General features: G+C 29.6%; 2 protein-coding genes and 1 pseudogene across 2 annotated transcripts; 2 read left to right on the forward strand and 1 right to left on the reverse strand.

Moving 5' to 3' along the window:
* The first annotated feature begins 13 nt into the window (after positions 1 to 13).
* Positions 14 to 4971, forward strand: LOC107173659 (MICOS complex subunit Mic60-like). Its single transcript, XM_015524280.2, has 13 exons — positions 14 to 370; positions 451 to 548; positions 619 to 810; positions 1462 to 1571; positions 1665 to 1808; positions 2065 to 2203; positions 2266 to 2470; positions 2590 to 2727; positions 2984 to 3115; positions 3172 to 3400; positions 4016 to 4171; positions 4235 to 4523; positions 4586 to 4971. Exons 1-13 carry the CDS (start codon positions 344 to 346, stop codon positions 4782 to 4784), a joined length of 2058 nt encoding a protein of 685 aa, XP_015379766.1. The 5' UTR covers positions 14 to 343; the 3' UTR covers positions 4785 to 4971.
* A 29-nt stretch (positions 4972 to 5000) lies between these two features.
* Positions 5001 to 9071, reverse strand: LOC107173671 (uncharacterized). The gene is made up of 2 exons (XM_015524300.2): positions 8325 to 9071; positions 5001 to 6291 (listed from the first exon to the last, which is right to left on the reverse strand). Exons 1-2 carry the CDS (start codon positions 9038 to 9040, stop codon positions 5001 to 5003), a joined length of 2007 nt encoding a protein of 668 aa, XP_015379786.2. The 5' UTR covers positions 9041 to 9071.
* A 14399-nt stretch (positions 9072 to 23470) lies between these two features.
* On the forward strand, positions 23471 to 24716 carry LOC107173137 (uncharacterized; annotated as a pseudogene).
* Positions 24717 to 25338: the final 622 nt, after the last annotated feature.

Consider the following 25338-nt stretch of genomic DNA (forward strand, 5'->3'; position numbering starts at 1 on the left):
TCGTTGGCTATCTAATATCTAATTTATTCTACATATCAGATTCTGTGCTCCGAATATTAAATCTTTAATTCAAGGTATTTTAATGTCCTTGGAGCTTATGTATTTATCTTATATCAGTTTATTGTGTTATCAACTTTCAAAAGGGTAAGTTTATTACTTACTGCCAATATTGGCTTTATGCAATCGCCAATCGCTAAAACTTACCAACATTCGGTATCGGTATTCGGTATAAGTTATTACTACTCTTTTGTCACTAATTCAGGTTAAAACTTAAAACAGAAAAGTGTCGATCACTAGAATAATAAATTAAATATTTAAAAAAAAAGATTTCCGATCACTAAATATGTTAAATTTGAAACGATTTTCAAAAGTGAGTATTTCATAATTAAAATAGGTACTCTTTATATACACGAAATGAGAGCAATGATTATAATTTTTTTTCCTTGTCAGGTTTCATCTTATACTAACCTTCAATTTGGGAAGTCTGCTTTAGTGCATAAGGATATATTGTGCTACAGATTTGTTCATGCGAATCCCTCAAGTTCTGGGTATGCTAGCATCACATTATAGACACTTTGATTCATTTTACATTTTATTAATTTTCTATTTTGTTGGCAGAAAATCAAATGTAGGAAAATATGCACTGGGCTCATTAATATTTGGATTTAGTACCATTGTTGTTTATGCAAAATATGACACAAAATTTAGACAGTGGTTAAAAACTAATGTTTATGGTTCAGATGAACTTATAAAATTATTATTATTTGAAGATAAACCCATATATAACATACCAAACAGTGAGAAACCCAAGTGAGTATTTTGATTACTAAATAAATGTTTTATTGTATAAATCACTAAAAACCTAATTATTCGTCAGATTTATCTATAATTAAAATTATAATAGATTTTAAGATGATGTGATATCCACATATATTGTTTACATTTGATAACTGCGTCACATATCAAATTGTATGCTGATCAGATCATGTTTAGGTTCGTTAGTTTAAAATTTAGAGTGAATTGACTCTTATTAAACATTAAGGTAAGGTTATTATCTAGTCGATCTCATAGGCGTTTTATCATATTTTAATTTAAAAGCGAGTTATGTGTATTTAAAAATTTAAAAATATTTTAATACTCAAACCTCTAGTTAAAATTAAATTATAATAAAAGGCCTATGAGATTGACTAGATGATAATCTTACCTATAATTTTATAATTCATCAATTCACTCTAAATATTAAACTAACAGAACTATCATGTTAGGAAGTATCAAATTAATTAATTAAGTACTAAAAACCAAGCTAATGAAAATATTGATCTTTTTTTGAATTTCCTACTGTTAGTTGATAATGTGTTTTAATCTAATTTAATACTAGATATAGGTACTTACTTATAGGATTTAAAATTATTTAAAATATCTATAATATTTAACATTAATTTATATTTGTATTAATTTTAGACTAGTTTCTCCAACTATTAAATATGATATGAATGTCAATAAAACAACATCTTCAAACCTTGAACCAAAAGAATCACAAAACATTTCTGAAAAACCGGACAAACCAATAGGTAACTGTACCTTAAATTTATAAAACAAATTTATGATATTTTTTATAACTATTAACTTGTTATTAAATATTTACTGAAACATTTTTCAACTAGACAAGGAATTAACCGAAAAATATGACATTTTAGGAAAACATACTGAAAACGAAAAATCTGACTTTACAAGAATTAGGAGTGAGGCAACTCTAATGACTAAAGAAGTTTCAAATTTGTATTCCGAGGCATTAGATGTCTTAAAAAGTAAGTGATTAAATTAATGCATTTTAATTATTTAAGTGGACAATTTAAGAAGACACTTGCTAAATATTACTTTTTTATTCTTACACTTAACATTGAAAGTCATTTAAAAAAGTTGTTAATTTTTTGTTTGTAAAGCTATTTTAAATAACTCAAAGTTTAAAAATTATGTTATACATTTTTACAAATATATTTGTACTATTGTTTTTTATTATTGTCAACCGAACAAGTATTATTTTTAATGAAACTTTATTTGTAGAGTATTATGAACTAGTAAATGAAACTGTTAATGATGTTCCTCACAAACACAACACTAGCTTTTTGAAGAAATTACAAAAAGTTAACCTGGAAAAAGACGAACTCATTCAAACTGCTAAAGTAAATGCTCAAGAAGCTAGGTAATTATTTTATAATTCTAATATTATATTCATTAACATTTATCAGTTTTGTAATTAATTAGGAAGCGTTTAGATCAAATGCTATATTCATTAGATGATTCTGTATATGATTTAACAAATGATGAAAAAGAAACTATAAGAAATAATATCATGAAGTATAAAATTGAGATCAAAACTTTAGAAAAGAATTTTGAAAATGAAAAAGATGACCTATTACTGTTTAATAAATATAATGGACAAGTTATCAATATTAGAAAACAATTTTCAGTAAGTAAATTGGTTTTATAAAATATACTGTTGATTGTAATGTTGGATCATCTTGCTTTAACAGATATGCTATTAATGCTATTATATTATTTTATTGATTACATTGTTTATTTTCATAGGAAGAGTTACAATCATTATTTCCTCATGTCAGACTCGATGATAAAAATATGAAATTAACAGACACTGAATTTGATATGTTTGTTGATTATATAACCCAAAAATTACTGTTTTATCAAAATGAATTGTTTAAACAAGAAGTAAATGTATAGATTATTTTAATTTTATTGATTTTTGTTCTTTTCTTATATATTATAAGTTAATGCACGTTGTTGTAAGGCACCATATTATTTATTCAAGCTATTTACATAACTAAATATGCTCTGATTTATCATCTCAGATAATTGATAAACACATCAGTAATACTTAAAATTAATTTATATAAATTAGTAGAGTGCTAAATGTTTCAATATTTTAATTATTCTCAACTAATAAGGTTATTTCTTATTTCTTTAGACATTTGGCGAAGAACAAGTAAATGAAGTTGTTCATGCATTAAAAAATGGTAACCCTGATGCCATTGATAAAGTCTTGGGATTCCAAGTAGAAAAAAATCGTAGAAAACACATTAACAATTTTATTAAAGAAGTAAAAAGTTGCTTAATACTTTGTTACCATTATTTAATTAATTTTTTTTTTTTTAGAGCTTTGGATCAAAAGCAAGTAGTGAGGCGAAATTCAAAGAACAATTAAGATTTCAAACTGAAGTGCACATAGATCACTTAAAAGAAGCTGCTAATTTAGCCGAAAAAGAAGTTGAACGCCGCGTAAATTTAGAGTACTCTGAAAAAGCTGAAACTGAAAAGCTTAAATATAAGGAACAAGTTTTGAGCATGATTGCTGTTATGAATGGCATAAATGATGCAGTAAAAGGTACCTAGTTCATAGTTGTATTTATAAAACATCATTAATACAATAATATTATTAATGCTATTCACTAATTGTTGTAATTAGTCTTAAAGATAATATTTATAAACTTTATTTTTAATAATAACTTAAAACATTTTTCTCATCAACCTTTTATACACACAAATATTTAACTTAAAAGTTATATTCTTGATGAAATGAAAAGAAATAATTTTTTTATGTCTAACTCTAAAATTAACTTTGTAACTTGAAACTTAGTTACTGTAACTGTAACTTAAAACTAAGTTACTGTAATTATAACTTGTAACTAGTCACACATTTCTCAGGAGAGACCAATGCAATGTACGTTTTACTGTTATAAAATAAAGATTGTGTGGCTAAATATAGAAGCAATGGAAAAGCAATCCTCTTCAGGTCCCACATTTTAAACAGAATTTTCACTTGATGAGATAGCATATTATTTTTACTAAACCAGAATTATGTATAAAATGGTCAATTTCATATTAGTATCTATTAAGATTCTGAAGTTTAATGTCACATATCTTGAACCATGATTTATAAAAATTGTTTTTTAATCTTAATTTTTTTAAATTAAATGTTTATTTTTGTTTATTGTTCTAGAACATTCAAAAAGACGAGTCAAACTTAATGAGTCATTTTATTTATGGACAGCATGTCATTCATTGTTTGCTGCAATTGATACTGATCAAAATGATGCAAAACATGAATTAATACCTTTACAAGAACTAGTAAATAATATTAAAAAATCAGGAGGTGGTATGTATGATTTTTTTAAAACAAAATATAAAACTATGTTGAAATTTTACTATTTTAATTTAGAAAACCATGTAGTAATAAAAGAACTTTTGGATACAATACCTGAAAGAGTATTAACTCGAGGTGTTTATACAGAGGAAACATTAAAAGATAGATTTCTTAATATTGAAGATAAGGCTTTTCACATGGCTTTAGTGCCAGATACCAATGTAAAATTATTTGATTTAGTAACATCATTTATATTTACAATTTTCACCTTCAAATCTCCTGTACCAATTACTGAAGAAGAATTAAACAATAAACCTATTAATGTTAATGAATTAAATAATATTGATATTCTCCAACGAGCCAGGTAATTGTAAATATCATTAAATTATTATTAATTGTGAAATTTAAGTTTCTTTTTGTCTTTAGGTATTGGGTAGAACGAGACAATTATTATCGGGCCTTGCAGTACATGCATTTATTGAAAGGAGGTGCTAAAATTATAGCATCTGATTGGATCAATGAAACTCGTGATTATTTAACAACACAGCAAGCTGCTCATACCCTTTTGGCTTATGCTTCAGAGAGCTTACGATCTCATGTGGATGTTAATAATACATCAATATAATGTGACGTACTCTAATTGAATACATTTTTGTTTTTAATCAAAGGATTGTTGTTAGCTCGCAATTTATTTGTCAGCAGAATCTAATACAAAATGTTTATAAATTAAATTAACAAATTATACAGCTATAGTACTGCTAATTTTGTATTATTTATTCAAAATATGTTGTTATTAAAATATGTAAATCAAACATCTAGTTTTATTACCTATGTCTTATAGTTAGTTTAAGAACACAATTTGTTTGGTATGTCTTATGCAAAATGTATTTATAAGGTACACAATGATTTCGCCAACAAATGCACTGAAGCCCAAAAACAATCCAAAAAACAAAACCACAAATGCCCCGTAAAATTGTGACATGGAAAGAATCGTGTCCTCGGTAAATACAATGCTGTTTACCAGCTCTTCTTTGAGGTTTGCCCGATCCCATTGCTGCATAATGCCCGTCTCCGAGAGTTGCGACATAATGGTGCTAATCCTATGTCGAAACGGCGATCCTTTTCGAAGCATAAATGTTGACGAATACGATTCGATCACGCACTTGGGCAAGACGTGTAGATGTCTCGAGTCGTTGAAAATCGACTTGTACCTTTGTGCATAAAATATCAGTTCACGTTTGGACGCCAAGACGGCTGTGTCTCTCTTCAACAGTATTCTCTGAATGAGGTGAACGAAGTCTTCGGGTGGCAATATTTGATAGCGGTCGACCAACTCTTTGAAATCGTTGCTGGAGCCCGCCGACGAGTTAATCAGATAGTACATGTCTTGTCTACCGACCAAGTTCAATTCGGTCTTCAGCAGCGTGTGCTGGTCGTTTATTTCTGGAGTAGTTTGCGGTATGGTGATCAGACTGCCCAAATACGCCTGGTACGCACTTGTCAACACCAGGCTGTACAGCAACCAATTGGACAGAAACATTTGCAGTGACCACGATTTTGGCGTGACCTTGATCGGAGCGCTTATGAACGTGCCATACGTGTAGAACAGAATGAACAGTGGACTCCACGGGACCGTAGACTCCGGCAGCTGCAGCGTGGACGCAAGCTGCGAGAGTGCGACGATAACGCCGAACGCCAATATTACGCTCAGTATGATCAATATCCAGATTAATAGTGAGAATTCAGCTATGTAGTTGATCCACAGCATTGGGTCATGACCGATGCCGCTGGGCAAGCCCCACGTGAAACATTCCATCTGGTCTTCCTTGATAAACTCAACGTCGGACTCTCTATCGAAAATCCTCGTGAACCGGCCGAATGCCAAGTCCACCTTTTTGTGTTTCACTTTCATGCTGACCGGCGAACTATCGTTGTCTGACATGGCCGCCGTCTCGGGGATGAAATCCACCCTGGAATGGCCGTAAGCCATGGTAACGATACCGGTGAAGTTCATGTATGCCTGCATGAAGTTAATGATGCGCAAACCTGACCCAGATAGCTGGAAGCCTTTTTTCGTTTGCACTACCGTCGACACGGGTGGCCTGTGTATTCCCAAGCACTTCAATGGACATCTAAAAAATATGCAATATTATGCAGATAAAAATAAAAATAATATTTATTATTAATCCATAATATGTTCGTTGGTTGGATATCTCGTAACACTATACCATATTTAGTTATTTGACATTGGTTTTTCTTATCCTTTATTTTTATTGAAAATTATTTGAACTTTGAAACGATTATGTAATGTACTAATGTATAAAATAAATATCATATTCATTAAGAATTCGTAATAAATTAATTCAAAATTGACTATTTAAGCTGAAGTCAATTACCACAAGGTAACCAAATAAGTTTAGTATGATTCTTAATTTTAATATATTACTTATGTGTGGTATCATAATATGTTCTTAATTTCTTGTATTTTATATCGTTACATTGAGGGTTATACCTACCTATAATAAATCTAAATATAGCTATTTATTCACATAAAATTAATTTATTGATAAATAGGTCTAGTACAGAAATCTCACAAGAATAGGAAAAATTAAAGCTAAGCAATAATAAAAAGTTAAAGCATATAAACCCCCCCCCCTAAAAAAAAAAAAAAAAAAAAATTGGAATGTTGATTATTTTTCAATTATGTCTTTGGTCGTTGAAGCGAAACAAATTTTTCTTCTTTCGCATAAATAAATGAAAATATGAGTATCAAGTTTAATTATTAAATATTTATTTAATATATACCAACATAAAGTTGGTAGGTGATCAAATATTGAAATTCTCAAACAACAAATTCAATTTTCCTTTTCTTCATTTTAGAAAATTTGTCAATTATATCATCAACTGATATAACAATATGCCTGTGAACATGCAGCAAAGCTAAACCTGTTAAGTGATTTTGGCCTATTCTGGATCGTAACCATGTTTTCAATCTACAAAAATATATTTTAGGCCAATATTAGCAAGTAATAGAATATGGAAACAGATAATATGGTCAACTATTATTATGATTACTGTTTGGCTTAGGGTCTTCTAGCTCTTAAAAATACACAAATATGCTTGCATTTGTGCACAAAATAGTAAAATGATTAAGTAATGATATAGCTCTAATAAATACTCAAATATACAATAAGCACACAACCACCAAAATATGATCAAATAAGCACTAAAAAATGACTAAATATTAAATATGCGCCAACATATACCAAATACCTATGTGGAAAAAATAGTGTTTTTCTTAAATAATTGAAATTTTGGGCAAAATTAAAAGATGTTCCTTTCTGTTTTACCTACTAATTGATTCTATATCCAAAACTTTGTTCCACTTAAAACATAATTCTGCGCATGTCTATGAAATGTAAAATGTTAACCTCTAAGTTAGAGCTTCAAAAAATATTTTTCTTAGCGAAATAATATGCTTTTGAACATATTTATATAAGTGCTATAAAAAATAAAAATACTAAAATATGCAGAAAAAAAGTAAAATTTATGGAAAAATAACTGTTAAGACTTTTAAAAGTTAAAAAATCATAATATATTACATTACAATTATTTATTGATTAATAGTAATTTTTGTAAAAGCTGCGATGGTATTAAAATATAGGTATTAATAAAATAATCGAATAATATCTGAACTATACATAATATAGCTGTTAATTAATAATAATACTTTAATACTTTTACAGTTTTTTTAAATTCAAATATACATTTTTGAGCAAAATTCATTAAGAGTAGACTTTATAAATACCAAAATTTGGAATCCAATTTAATGTGGTCACCACGCACCAATAATAATACTCACCTATATAAAGGTGTATCGTTTGTAGGTTTATGTCCGCAATAATTAGAAAAACTGCAATAACTAAATTTTTTTTTTCTTGCCTCTCGAAGTATGTAATTTATACTATTATACTAATAATTGTGCCCAAGGGATATACCTATATAGGTATCTCAAAAAATACGTAGGTATCCAAATAGGATTTATTTTTATTACCCTCGAGATTCGAGTTATCGAGACTGTGTTACTATAATTGGCAGTACGCTAGTACCTAATACATAATTTATAGGTACCTATATCTGTCATTTAATAATATTATCATTATACTTGTGCAAGTCTTTTAACTTGTTCTCCATGCCGAACACTTTGTCGGGCTTGATGAACTTGTCGGCCGAGTTGCTCCAAACGTTGATCATGATTGGTGGGCCAGCCCCGTTGCACCTGGATCCGGTGTACGGGTTAAACACATACACTCGTATGCTGCCGGTGGACAAGGGCACCAGGACGGCCACGTCGACGAGCTGATGGAGCCAGAACGCCTCGAACAGCATTTGTATGCGGTGCAGTTCGAGGCGGTCGCCCGGCCGCGACACGACGTCCCACAGCACCATGTGCCGCGAGTGGTCGCTGGGTGGCAATCTGTCCAGCACCCCATCGTAGTCAGTCGTCTGGCCGTCCCGGTGCTGCTGCGCTTGGCCACGTTGCAGGTACACGACAAATCCGTTGGCCAGCAGCCTCGCGTCGGTGATCTTCGCCAACTGCACCAGTAGCCTGGGTTGGCCCATGTCGACCAGCAGCCGTTGACCCAGCTCGCTGCTACGCACCTCGTCTGAGAACATTATTACTGATCTGGTTCCCAGGTACTCGTCGATTATCTTGTTGACGGACCTGCTCAGACGGTCCAGCCGGGCCCGGCGGGCCTCGTCGGTTAGCGTCAGGTCCCGCAGCCGGCGTCGCATCGTCTGGCCGCCTGCAGCACAAACCGCGGCTGCTTGCAGTAACGCATAAACGGCTACCACCTCAATAGCTGCACTTCGTTTCATAATAGTTATTGCTATTTTTGAAGTATAATTACTGTATATTAATATATTATGTAACTTCTGATAGCGATCACCTATGAAAAAAGATCAACGACTTAATAATAATAATAAATTATATTTTGGTAGTAGCAGGTAGTTATAATACCCGAGAGTTCAGCAGTTCACTGTGTTATTATTATTATTTGCATCCTATAATTTTTGTAATATATAATGTGCGTATTGCGTGTGTGTATAAACCTTTAATAAAGGCTGTAAATTGAGTGCACTAAAATAGGTAACAACCACGCGTGAACTATTATACATTAAAAATAGGAAATATGCACTAAAAAATTAAATATAATATATAAATAATATAAATTCCTACTAAGATTATAGTTCCTTGTTTTCCCACTTCTTCTATAAGGTTCGTTCGATTATAAGACTCACTTTATGTTGTTTCCAAAGCGAATCTTATAAGCCACGTTTACTGCTGTATATTTAGTATTGTAGCGTATATATTAAATTATAGTTTATCCTCTTGGCCGAGTTTTCGAGTACGGTTTTGTATTTTTTTTAAACGCACATATGTGACGATAATATTATAATATGACGCATCGCCGTGGGACATGATAATCGACTTAATTTACGTAATGGAAAGACTGCATTATAGGTACCTACTTATTATATTATCTACATTAAACATTTTAATAATATTGCTCCAATCACGATAAATAATATACCAATAGATACGTAATTGTATTCGAATCGAGGACAATAATTTTATTACATTGTGTTGGAAAATAACTCCACTGTATGCGTGGATATAATATTATACATATGTAAGTATAGGTTCTAAAAAAATATGTTTGGTAGGTACAAACCCTGAGCTATACATTTTGCGATGATTTGTATACATTTACAATAGGTACTGTTGAAAGCGTACCTACTACCTACAAAGTAAATACATATTGTGAATGTGTAATTCACAAATCACGATTATATGTGTATAAGTCACGGACCACAGTATGTCAGTATAGGTACACATTATACAATAAATTTCAAAATATATAAACGTATTGACGACTTTGACGTTTTATTCATATCGCACAATGTTCAAAAGGTTTTTTTTGTTCGTGTAAAAAATGGTGTGAATAGCATTTAAATATAAGTACTTTTAATACTTACATCACAGTGCACAGTTTATAAATACATTTTTATGGTACATAATTACATATTTTACTCATAAATATCGTTTTATTAAATAAAATATAAATACTCTTAATACATAGGTAATAGTATTAAAGTATATTATCAATGAGAGTTATATAGGTATCTATAACGTTAATATTAGGTCGTCTGATGGATAATAGGTACAAATTTATGTATTTTTATACAAATAGATGAGCATTTATAAATTACAATAATAAATTTTCTAATTTTTAGGTAGGTACAAAAACATTTTTTTATTTTTCAAATATCGGTTCTAAAATGTATTTTCATCATTGTTTCCATATCTTTGTTGTTTACATTGTCAATTGGCAATTCCAAACAATGTGGAAAACATAAAAGACTAAGAAACGTTGTCGTCTTCGATTTGGCAAGTATAAGTTGGTATAATTATTATACACTAAATATTTGACACACGAAACCAGATTAAAATTAAATAGATAAAACTTATTGACAATTCGATAATAATTCGTGCGCGTGTCTCCAAAAAATAAATTCTAACATGATCAACTTTGAAATTGTCCACGATCGACCGTTTGGCCGTTCCTGGTATAATACTACGTTACTACAGATTTGTTTTTTTTTATTAGGTTAATAAGGTTTCAACCTCTGACTTCTGAGATCATTAGCCAGTAATAATTAAAAAGTATTGGTCTTAATAAAACTATGGAGTATGGGGTGTAGGGAAACACTATGTTTAACATTAGAGGGAATATGTGAAATATATTATGTTCAAGTGTAATTTTGCTAAGCCTGTATGTTTGTGAAAAATTTTTATACATTTTTGGAGTTCTCTTTGCCAAGTGCCGCAGCCGTTGATGGGTTTATAAAAATTTGTCTAGAGTTGTTATTTGGGGCATTCTAGTGTGACGTGTTTGATTGCCATATATTACAGTTGTTTGCTACAGTTGGTCGCCAGAGAACCTAAGGGGGTTTCTGCTTCGGGGCACCTTAATTGCGTTCTGTAAAAAAGGTGTACATGACCTGCGTCCTATTATATTGGTTAGGTTGTAGAATTTTATTTCGTTTTATGGGTTCTCCAAGGTATATTAATTATAAAGGGGCCTGGGCTCTAATATGGTGTTTCGATAATAATATAAATCATATAAATGGATGGATTTTATTAAAAAAGTGTGCCAAGAATTTTAGATTAATTTAATTTATGTTTATAAGAGTTACTTAGAAGTTTTTATTCACAAGGAAATTCAGAAAATTTGACCTGAAACATTGATAAAGGATTTCGGTTTCAGTGTTTCACCTAGGACAATCGTGGTGGCTAAAGAATATGGGTTGAATGTAAAAAGTTGGCAACTATTATATATTTTAGAGTCCAAGAAGTTGGTGATTTTTTTTCATTTGAACTATTAAAAATACAACCGGTTGATTCTAAAGCTGTAGATTTTGCTGACTTTTTAGTCAACAATTATATTTCGAAAGAATCACTTTTTTGTTTTTTGTTTTTTTTTTTATTTTGAACTTGGTATTATGTGTATGTGTAGACGTGTAGTACTGTAGTGTATTGATATTTAAGATACTGAGCGGAGCGAGAAATGTATTGATTTTACATAGATGTGTGTTTTTTTTTTTGTGTCTGCCATCACGTTTTGAGGCAGTAAAAGTGCTTCGATTTTAGACTTCAGTTCCTCGTTCGATCAGAAAGCGAATCTAATTAGTACTTTGGTACTCGGGGGGGGGGGGGGTTTCAAAAATAAAATTCTCAATATTTTTCTTAATAATTGGGATAAACAAACTAAAAATTAAGGGAAAAAAGGGAATATTTACACACAATCAATTTTTGACAATATCGATTTTGGTTTTTGATATAACTTTAAAACAAATGACCATAGATACACGAAATTTTCACTGAATGTGTATATAAGTTCTATCCACCATGCAATTTTCAAAAAAATTTGACTTAAGTTGAATTATTTATAGGCATATGAAATTTTCGATCATTATTAGTTTTTTTAAAATTAATATCGATAAAAATGTATTTGTTACCTAATTTAATTCCATCCATTACAGTAATCAGTAACCTACTTGTAATCTACTGTACGGCAGAGCGACATCCATGACTTACCCGCTTTTTAATTTTTTAAGTTGCTGTAAGCACCATTGCACCAAAAACCTTGTATTAATGTTAAAGTGTTAAACTCACAAACTGACATAATATTTGTATAACATATACATAGAAAAAAACTTTATACCTATATAGGCCCGTATATTTAGGAGAGGTAATTTCCCCTGGTGGAAATATAAAAATTATGGGTGTGGTCGAATTGCACTTGGGCTCAAAATAAGTATTTCAATAAAATGATCATGTATTTGAAGGGGTTAAACATTTAGTTAACACTCATTTTCCTATAATTACTCGTATTATATTATATTTTAAGCTCAAATATGAAGCTTTCCACGCGAAGTTCAATAAATCATTTTCATCACCACATACAAATATATTTGTTTTCATTGATGTTTTATCACAATTACAAATTGTCACCTACATTTTAATGCAGAATATACTGACACAAGACCATCAACAACACGGTACCAGAAAAAAAAAATAATATTAAAAAATATATTGAATTATATCCTCAAAAGCGTATTTCCAGGCTAAAATTTTTGAATACAGTTAGTCATTACTACAAAAAATAATCGAAATGACAAAAAAAATATTTATAATAAGTAATGACAACAATTAAATTTGACGATTAAAAAAAAAATGTTTGATAATAATAATAATATGTATAGTATAATATAATATGATGTATAATATAATAATTACAATGTAAATATATATAATTAACATAATGTGATGTTTAAAACAATAATTTTTAACCACCAATGATTAAAATCATTGTCAGTCCTAATCCTGTAAGTGGGAAGAAAAATGAGTGTTAGCCCTAACCGCTTCAAATGCATGATCATTTTATTGAAATACTTTTTGAGCCCAAGTGCAGTTCGACCCATAGGCGCACATAGAGTGTGAATTTAGGGGGTGCTGAAATAATTTATAGTACACAGACCCGTGGGGAGCGAAGCCCCCCACTACACCACCCTAATACTATAACAATTGCATTGCAATAATTATAAATTTTATTAAAAATAAAAATAAATATTTTGTAATTATATTAAAAGTTATAATAACATGTACCTAATCATTAATTATTAATGTTAGACAAAATTTAATTTTCTGTTTGATATTGCAAATGTTTGCATTATAATTTCCCCCTCTATTTTATTGGTAAGATCTCTCTCAATGCTAAGCGTAGATAGCTTGGTAAATCTTTCTATCTTTCTTGGCCCATATTGGTGCGTAACCAGTTTTTCAATCTACGCATAGCTGAGAATGAGCGTTCACACGTTGACGAAGAAATTGGAATTGTTATTCCCAATAGCTTACAGACATTTGGAAACGAACTTTTATAACATTGATTTTTCATGCCTTCATATATATAAAGCTGGCTGGTAGACTATTCATTAAAACCATCATTTCTGCTGATAAACTAACTGTTGATATTTTCAAAATATCCTGATATACATAAACTGATTTATATAAAAATATTTCAAAAGATATGACTATGTAATAAATATTTTAAATAGTTTATGCGGTGCTAATTTTAAACCTGGGAGTGCTAAGCACCCCCAAGCACCCCCCTATGAGCGCCTATGGTTCGACCACTACCTGGTTTTTACCCGAGCGCAATTCGACTATTACCTTTTTTAAACCCAAGTGCAATTCAACCATTTGTTTGTAGGTAATAAGTGCAATTCGACTATCCCGATAAAAATTAGGTTTAGAGGTGACAAAATATTGAAATGGTTAAAATTTAAAATGTAAAGTTATGAAGTTTATATTGCCCTTGGTTTCAATTTTTGTTAATACGGGCCTGTTGATAAACAATAAGCCGTGAGAGTGTTGGTTGACTTTTATGTGTTAATCTTTCATATTTTATTTATACGACTTAATTAAAAATTATAATTATTTAATCTAATTAAAGATTTGGTAATATTATAGTTTTTTAGTCAACTTATTTTTCTTGACTACATCTGTAATTTATTGCATTCCAGATTCAGACTATTTGTTTGAGTAATTATTCGTATATTGTATTTATTTTATTTATATACTATAATATATAGGTTCGTAAACAATAAACAATGCACTGTTTAAATTAATATAAAATATAATATTTAACTCAATAAAATGTTTAAATGTTTATCGTTTATACAAGTATTAACCGGTTTTATTCATGTTTTGTTTCGATATCGTCATTTATCTTTATAGCATAGCAAACTTGTGTTTTTAAATTAGTTAAGACTTATGAAAAAAATAAAATATATATAGTAGTATAGGCTTACCTATTATCTAACATTACAAAAAGAAATGTCAGTAAAATAAATTAACGATTATTTGATAAAATAAAAAAGAATAGTTGTACCTAAATGTTTTTTTTAATTTAAAACAAAAATGTTGTACCTACCTATATAAAAAAAAAATTAAAAACGCTCATCGCACGTGGAGAACACTTTGCACGTTTATAATAGGTTTTGAATAGGTTACCTTCAAGTGAACGGGTCTGTTAGAGGTGTGTTCATCTTAGATTTTAAAGTGATGATAAATCGTAGTATTCAAAAAACTACTCAACTGGAGCTCAATTATGAATGAATAAATTATTTTCTACTTACAACAAGAATCAAATTAAGTTAAGAAAGTAAAAAAAGTATAAAACTTAATTTGAGTTCAGATTTAAAATTAACTCGTGGCCAAATAGTTAGCACAAGAACATACATATTTGTAAACTTTATACAACAATAAAATGCAAGGAATAAGCATGTGGTTATAAATTTATAATACTATAACGTTTATTAAACCATTTTTTTTCCTGGTAGGGTCCTTTTTATATTAATTAGCTTTTAGTATACGTATCGCATAGAATTTCACAATTAATCCGTACATAAAAATATTTAATTTAACATCAACATTTTTAAGATTGAATTCGGGGTTCCTAATAAGTTGTTCTTTATCTCCTATAATAGTATAAAAATATCAAAAGTAGATAGGTAGGTAAAATTTTGTTGAAACATTTGAAGTTCAAATTTGAACAAAATCACGATCATTTATAACTAATTTTTTTTTTAAATAATATAAATACAATTTTTCTTTTTAATAAATAAGACTTCAAAATTGAATAGAAGGCTCCTCAAAATTTGTTTTTACAGCAATCAAAATAATAAATTATAAATTTCAAAAATATACATTAGGTAGGTAAAACAGTTTTTTGTTTTGTTTTACACATTTTGATGATTGTCAATATTTAACAAAATTGGGCATGTTATCGAAAAATAACGACCTTTTCTTAACAATAATTGTAACCGTAACTATATTAATGTTGTTATAATTGAATAAATAGTAACCATCATAGTGACATGCAACTTTTCATTACGTATATTATTATTATTATTTTCTATACATCACAAATCACAATAATATATTTTCAAAATATTACTATACATTTATATATATTATAGTGGTACTGACTACTGATGCTACATTTATATCGTGAATGTATTCACACCACTCTTTACAGTAAATGTATATACTATCGACTTTATACATTTGATAACAATAATATATGATTTAATATTGTGATAATTATAATGATAATAAATAAGTTCAATATACTGAATTATAAAAATAGAAAAATAAATTGCTCATTTAAATTTTATAAATATGTAGTAAAATATTTTTAGAAATAGAAAATGTCAAAACATCTTCGCTCAGAATCGTATTTCGTACGCATGATTTATTATTGAATTAAATTTTACTCATTCATTTCACTTATGCACTATTTAAGATGCAGTCTAGCTCTAGACCAACTATATAATAATATATTAGGTAGTACCTATATTACAGAGAGTGACTTGCCGACTTTACTCGTGCTTAATGCATTATATAATGCTTATTATTTAACAGTTGTTATAGTGCATTCAATTTACATTGTTGCTGATAGAGCTATATATATGTATTATTCTATGTCCCACATCTTAATAAACCTAAGATTTATATTCACTTACAAAAAGAATTTCGAATGAGGCTATTTTGGTAATTTACATAAAAATGTAATTAAATAATGTTTTATAACGTGATGTAATTTATATACCTATATATTTAATTTATAATAATATATGCTTGATAATATAATGGGATAGGTTAAGTTACCTGTATAAATTATGTAGCATTGACATATTTTTAAATTCTGTTTAAAAAATATGGTTGTTGTATGGAGAGTAATACATATAAATAGATATATTATTGCTATTTCTTACAAACAATTTTAACAAGATAATATGATATTACATTTATTTTATAGTTTACACTTTGTACAATATGGGTGATAATATGATTTATTATGTATTGACGTATACAAACTGAAGGTGGCTGTGCGTAGTAGCCAATGGGTAATGCGTAGGGCAGAAGACTTGTAGCTCTAAAAAAGCTTTAAATATACAAGCGCTTATGCACTTAAAAACTCCATAATATGCACTTAAATTTTTTTTAACACAAATGTACATTCCGCAGAACTGACTGAGACTAAATACTAAAATATTGATTATTGTCATGTCCAGAAACGTTTTATAAATAAATTCTAATCGAATAAAAACCCGCGTGTTTCGCACAAAGCTGTGGTGGTGATGTCGTATGTATATATAGTGTACAAAAATTATACGACAAAAATTAAAAACAAATACATTTTTATCCAAACATTTTGACTGTATTGTTTGAAATAACAATTTCGCAGTGGAAAAAATCGATTTAAGTTAAATATGTCTCAAAAAGTATAAAATTGCTATAAAAGTGTAAAATATATGCCTTAAAAACGCAAAAAAAAAAACGCAAAATATGCAGTTGTATGCACAATAAAATTTCAAAACTAGCTTTGTGAAAGCATGTTTTGCAGGTATTTGTATTGTACTCAGCTATTTTTGTGACTGTCTAAAACAAATACGCAAATGCTTCAAGTCCTCTGCCCTAGTATGGGTAGGTATACATAATAGTACAACAATTATATCTGTCTAGACTATATTATAATTACTTTTTGAACTCGATCATTAATTCTTACTTAAATTCGCAGTTTATTTTTATATTTTCCGCAATAAATATCATATATATATTATATACGTTATTCATGTATTAACAACCATATGAGTAGGTACGGCCGGTACGGGTACCTACTGCAGGCTACTATTAGTACTATTAATACAAAGTTATACAACATTTTTTAGAGATATTTATTTGCGTGACTTGTGTTGTAGTGTACATTTATGCCTCAATATGATCATTCTTGAATATTATATATTAGGTAGGTTTATAATATTTTTTATAGTGTATACGAATACGATCATTATATACAGCACGTCTGCACGCCGTATTATACGTACCAATATGTTTTCATTTGCATAACATTTAAGAATGATGTTGTAGCGTTGCTACAGGGCGTAGGTCTAGTCATGCCGTGACAGAACGAATGGGGGGGGGGGGGGGAGTTACGCTACCACAATGTTATAGATTATGATTATGTTGATCCTCTCTAGTTTCAAACTAATTTATATAATTTTAGAAGACTGTACTTACCTATAGGCATATTATATTTTAATATATTAATCGTTATAATACAGGCACTAAGTATAATATATATAGCTAGTTTATTATTGGTATCATAAAATATGTGAGTGTTTATATTATTAGATATTTTACCAGTTCTGTTTATTAAAATATAATGGGCCAGAACATTTTAACTATGTGTATAATATGTATAGTATCAAGTATAGTAGTGTAGTACCTATATATAATATGGCCCGCTAAAAATGCAATCCAATAATTGCTGCAACGTATATGTTTGAATACAAAATTAATTCAAATTTTTTATAAATTAATTTAAATGAACCAGAAGCTTTATAAATCGCCACCATGAGCTTTAATTATCAATTAAAGGGCAGTGACGTATTTGGGGAGGGAGCCACCATGTATCTTTAATCTTCTCTCCTCCCTATAAAACGAAGTCAAATATGACATTGCATGAAGGGAGATTTTAAATAACTGCCGTTCACATGCTGTATATGCTGTTATTCTAAAATCTTTCTAAATTGTACACACCATTAAAAGTTTATACTCTTAGGTTATTGTAAGATTAGACCTATAACGGCTATAACTATATATATTTGCGCGGAGTGCTTATATAGCAGGGGTGGCCACTAACCTTAACTTAAAAAGCCGCAAATTTATAAAGTTAATTCGAGGTGAGCCACACATTGTAAAGCAATGTTTATAAAATAAAGATACATTTTTCATTTTAAAACAAATGAAGGAACATTTATTTACTTTTAATTTTAGTCTAAGTTTGGTTCAAGAGCCTCACGAAATTGATTTAAGAGCCGCATGCGGCTCGCGAGCCTCGTCGTGGCCACCCCTGTTATACAGAGTTACTCTTACTCAAACCTCTATCTTATCTTAGTTGTAATTCACTCATTTAGGTAAATATCGTCCTTAGACGGGTTAAGTTAAAGTATCATAAGATTAACCTAATACAGATCGTAATAATTAATAATATCTGACATGGTGGTTTTGAACTATATTGCCTAGTTAGCAAATTACTTTTATCGAACTTATAAGTACCTATACTGAATAGTGAAAACCTGTAGCCATTTAATCAGAATCTGTAGTAGGTACCAGATCATGTAAATATAATTGAAATCGTATTGTAGTCGGCTGACGGGCCTGTCATTATTTTGAGGCACTGAGACTGAGTACTGACAACACGCGGTGTTTATATTAGAGGTTTTGAAAACGAATACATGAGTTACAACCTACTGGCTTCTAGACGTATATTTATTTATGTATATACAGTTGATTACTCATTCAAATATTCATTATTCAATTGATTTTGGAGGTTGATAAAAACCGAAGAGTTTCCATTCCGATTTAAACTTCATTTTTAAATCATACAAATAGCTAGGCGTACCTAATTTTTTCAAGATAAGTCTTATTGCAGACACCGTAATATATAGAACACTTCCATATTGGAATATAACGAAGCGAAGTGGGTTTGATCAAACGTCACGACGTATATAAAGTAGAATTCCGACGACCACTTATATACCTAAGCAGGTGTATGATTTATAAGTAGGTACCACTTGTATGCTTGTATACGTACACAAGGGCAGTTCCAAGCGCCGGTTTGAGAGGTTAGCTGACTCGCAGTTTTTTCTTCAGTAAATTGTGGTCCCTCATAATGATAAACTTCATAACATTTTTTTATTCGAAAAAAATTTGAACAATCGGCTAAATGAGAATGTTTCTATAAAAATAAAGTTAGTAACTTATAAGAATATTATGATGTTTATACAGCAGTTGTGTCATTTCAGTTTTTAATGTAGAGGCAAGGTGATTAATTAATACCTTAAGTTTTTAAAATTGAAAATGTACTTAACAATTAGTTATAACTTATGTCTTTTAAATAGTTGTATTGAATGTTAATATCAAAATGTGATATAAACAGTGGTCGAAGTGGCTTAAAATAAATGGAGGGATGCCTACATTTTCATAATTTTCTTAATTTATTATCATGGTTTAGTTGGTTTACACACAGCAGGTAATTAAAGGTGGAGATGAGTTGTATACTCCTATACCTTATTTATGATACAATCACAATCAATATTAATTTTTGGTTTTTCATTTTGGTGGCTTAATTGTTGATATATTTACATTTTTATATATATACAGGGTCCGTCAGAACAAGCGCATGTTTTTCAAAATAATGCTACGCTCAAAGTAATTTCAGTAAAAAATGTTTTATTATACCAAAAAATGCAGACGTATATGCAGTTTTTTTATATATGGAACAAAATTTAGGTTTTGAAAATAATGTCATACATATGGCTCATATCGCGTTTTGGGGACATTCCGTGGCCTCCTTGCTCCCTTGACTTGAGAATATGCAATTTTTTTTGGTGGGGTCACTGGGTCACATAAAATCAAAAGTCTACCAATACAAATCACGAACCCTTGATGAATTGAAAGACGAGATCACTCAAGTGGTGAGAAAATTTTCGAGACAGATGCTGATTGACACGATAGGATTGTTTTGCTAGTGCCAACACCCCTACTTCAAGGGCGTCATATGCCTGACATTATTTTCAAAACCTAAATTTTGTTACATATGAATAAACTGCATATGCAAATGCAATTTTTTATATAATAAAACATTTTTTAGGTACTGAAATTACATTGAGCATGGCATAATTTTGAAAAACATTCGTTTGTTCTGACGGATCCTGTATAACTAGGTATATTTTTATTTAAAACGTAAAACACATTTACATCATGTACCTATATAATATAATTTATCTACATTCTACGTGCAGTTTATTAATATAAGTTCTAATAGTATGCATTATGTATTATACAGTACTTAGGTGTAAAAACAAAAAAGTAACAAAATTTTTTTATACATTATTATTGAGTATTATAGTTACTAGTTATAGCCTATAATAATATATTAATAACTTTCAAATTAATGATTAATGACATTGTGTTGCAAAACATAGTACCTAGTAAATCAAAACAATATAATAAAACATATCTAAGTCTCATAACTCAGAAACAAAATACATAAAACATGCTTATATTGATATTTCTTAACAAAATAAATATTAAACAATATAATTATAAATAATTGTAAGAGAGTAAAATACTTAATTCATATAAAAACCGTATTATTGTAAGCTAAAATGAAAAAAAAAAAATGTTTATGAAAAACTCCAATATAAATCGATAATATTTGTATATAATTATAGTAAGAATAATTATAGTTGGAATACATTATTTCGGACAAAATAATTGGAGGGGTAGAAAATGTGAATTATAAAAAGTGGAGTTATGCTATCCCACCGTATCCCTCCCAATTCGACCACTGGAGATAATTAATTAATAGTAAAAATTAATGATTACTTAGTACCTTATATATACAGTTGGTTGAAGTTTCTACACAGTGGCTTCTTATAAATGAGGCAAAGTGCAGACCCACGCAGTATACTAAATTGGCCCATATTATGGGTATGCCACTGTATACCTATATAAACGTACAGTGGCGCATATTATTTGCTGTAATGGGTGTCAAAATTGTTCACGTGTCATGAGATAACCACCATCATCAAAATATAAAATAAAATTTGTTTTAATCAATTTGTGAGGTAAATTAGTATAATAACTAATGGCCAATAGGTAGCTATTATTTTAATTATAATTATGCAGTACTTACTACTGTTCGCCTCATAATAAAATAATCCATCAGTCAATTTATTATCAGTCAATCGCCACCCACCACCCATTTTTAAAGGGGTGTCGACCGATACACACCTGCAGTAAAATCCTTTCGTGCATCACTAAATACGTATATGTTTAAGTATAATATTTAAGGGCCCATTTAACTTCCATTATTACTTCAAGTCCGAAAAAACGCGTGTCACCCTCACCCGTTTTTCAAGAGCTGCTGCGTCCAAATGTGAGACGTATTACGATTTATGACACCATCAAATGCCTACCTACAATAGTTGTTATCGCCTCATCGGACATACATATATATTATATTAATTATTTTCAGATTCCTCAGTTTTTACAGGTAAATACTTGGACTAGGACCTAACCATAAAACTGTTATTAACAATTATTGTTGTAAAGCTGACCCGTTCATTGCACGGGCTACGTCGTCTGTCATGTTTTGTTCAAAGTTGAGCTCAGTCCAACTCAGAAAAAATTTTCTTGCTAATGAGTGATACCATGGTTATACAATTCAAGAAGGCCAATCAGATACCGTAAGATAAAATGCACTCACGATAATACAAACTAGCTGTGAACCAGGCTTGATTGCACGACTCCATTTACCGCGAGCTTATATCTAATAATAAATAATATGTAGGTATTATAAGTAAAATCCAAAACGATATCAATTATCAAAGATGATTATCGCCTGTTATAATCGTTACACTATAAATACAAAAAGTACAGACGTACAGCGTCATATTAGGTACCTATAATATATAAATTATTATTAAAAATAATGATAAGTCAATGATAGGAGTATGTATAAAAACTGAAACTTTCATACATGTTGTGTCAATCCTAAATGTCAGTTAAATTTCGACGTGGATACTGGATACGTTATATTTATTACCGTGATTTTTTGTAAAATATGGAAGTAATAAAGTCAAATAAAGGTGGGAATAAAATTTGTTGGATTGGATATACGTTTATAATGAAACATCAAGGACGTAAACGAATAACGTGGAGATGTTCAAAATAACGTTCATTAAAATGTAGCGGAACAATTTACACGGACTTAGAGATTGGACATCCTCAAATTGGAAAAGTCCATAGTCTATAGTCCATAGTCCATACAAGCTGATAAACACGAGGTAAATAACATTTTTATAATGAGAAAATAAAACAGATTATAGGTTTTATTTTACTTTATTATATTTTACGTCTCAAAGAATATTCGGATGCTAAAAAGAGGTTACTTAACTTCCATAGGTTATTGTGTGCATGTTTACATGCATATTTTGAAATTTTAAATGCATATAAATCTGGTCTTTGTTTATAAATTTATAATTCTACCTACTTAAATACAGTATAGCTTTGCTGTATACAGTAATTAGTAGGTGTGTAATATTAGTGCAGAAATTATTCGAATACCTACGACAATTGTTTGTGCATATATTGTTCACATGTTCAATAAATTAACTCAAAGTAGGTTTACAAATAACATTAATATATATTTTTTTATGTATATTATATCCCTATACCTAAATATTCAGTCGAAAATTAGCAATGTGACTTTTGTGCACATTAGATAATCCATAATATAATGTTCGATTTCGATAACGATAAGGTATCGATATGATTTAAAGTATTGTAAAAAGCCACATTTCACACTGTTGTGTTGTGTGTGTTAAAGATACCTCATGTAATACCTATGTTATAGATTACAAAATATATTACATGCTAATCAAGTCTTACTTTTTTTTTACGAACAATTTAAGCGTGAGCAATTGTCGTATTCGAATAATTATTGCTGTCAAGCGAGCCTGTCTCATTTTTGACGAGATACCGTTCAAAAAAGATAATATAAATATTTGGTTATACAATTTCAGTTGGATTTTTTTGGTAGGTGAATGCCATAAAATGTACATATAATATGAAAGAAACTGCAAAACAAACTAAGATAAATCCAACGGAAATATATGCCGAAAATGTCAAAACTTTAGATCCAGAATCACAAGCTTGAGTTCCATCTGAACCTATAATGAAACGAACAATACATAATCAAAGAAAAACGAATCATCCAGCTAGTGGAACTAATATAGTGGGAGAGTGGTGTACCGTGTACAACTGGAAATCCGGATAATAAAAGATTACTTTTGGTTGACGATGGTGACGACGATGACGAAGATAGGATAGTTATTTTTGCAACCGACGAAGGACTTCAAAATTTATCCAAGTCTACTGAATGGTACACGATGGACGGTAATTTTGCTTTGTTGCCTAAAGGTTTTATGCAGCTTTATGTAATAAGAATACAAATTAATGGTATTTTTGTTACTGCCGTTTATTGTTTGATCACTAAAAAAACCCAGTCTACTTATGAGCGAATGTTAAACTGTTTACTGGAGAAATGTGCAGAAAAGAATATTTTTCTTGACCCGATATACCGATATACGTACATGTAGATTTTGAAAAAGCAGTTATCAATGCTATAAAAAAAGTTATAGGCGAACAAGTAGAAGTGAATGGTTGTTTTTATCACCTTACTCGAGCAACACATCGTCAACTTCCAAAAATGGGATTAATAAATGATTATAAATCAGACGAAGAATTTTCTATATTTTGCCGACAATTGGATGCATTAGCATTTTTACCATTATGTGATGTAGCTGAAGGAATGGTATACTTAAAAAGTATTATGCCAGAAAATGGTTCAGCTATATTAGAATATTTCGACAATACTTATGTGACTGGAACATTCAGAAGTATTAATTCGTCAAAAAATAATTGCATACGCTTGCGGAATTTTCCACCCTTATTTCCACCTCACGTATGGAATGTACATAATATAACATTAAACGACGATAATCTGACTAATAATGAAACTGAGGGATGGAATAATAGATTTTCAAAGTTAGTGGGACATTGCCATCCCAGTATATGGGTATTAATAATGAAAATTCGTCTGGAGGTGGCAAATGACGAAACAAAATTGGCTCAGAGTGCGTTGGGGACATTATCAAAAAAAAAGAAACGGAAGATTTATGCAGATTTACAAAATAAATTAAAAAATATATGTAAAGAATATTCAAATGGGGAAAGAGATATCCCAAATTTTTTAAAGGCTATAGTATATATACTATTCGATATTGTTAATTTGTATTTTACTGCTATTCTATAGGTACTTGTTTTTTTTCAAAACTTATTTATAATTTTTATTTGACATTTTTCACCTGCAAATTATTTTCAATAATATTGTGTAATTATTTTATTATTTATTTTAAAAACATTAATTGTGATTTTTAGACAACAAACATTTTTTACTAAATGGTATAGCATAATATATACTATACGATATTGATATATTTTTTTTTATATAACTGATTTTTGGATTAAAAAAAACATTTTTGGCGTTTTTTTACTCGTGTCGATTTTTACCGTGACGTTTTTTACTTGACGTAAAAACGGAAACATTGAAACGGTAACAACGGAAAAACCGTGTCGTTTTTTTTTTTGTGTCTTTTTTCCTAGATTCAATCCAAACTGAATGTAGTTTTTGAGATAACAAATTTCGTGTATTGAGGTATAGTCTAAGAAGAAAAATATGAAATACATTTTCTGTTTAGTCTAGTACCTACTTGTTAATTATTGTAAGTACTTAGTACATATATTATATTATTAATAATACATAAAGTTTGACAACTCATAAATTATTTGTACGAATTTCGCATACCTAACCCTGATTTTTACCTATATGAAAATATGAATATATACTGTG

Source organism: Diuraphis noxia, unplaced genomic scaffold, assembly GCF_037042655.1.
Source record: "Diuraphis noxia isolate RWA-SAM2 unplaced genomic scaffold, SU_Dnox_SAM2 contig0003, whole genome shotgun sequence".
NCBI classification, from domain to species: domain Eukaryota; kingdom Metazoa; phylum Arthropoda; class Insecta; order Hemiptera; family Aphididae; genus Diuraphis; species Diuraphis noxia.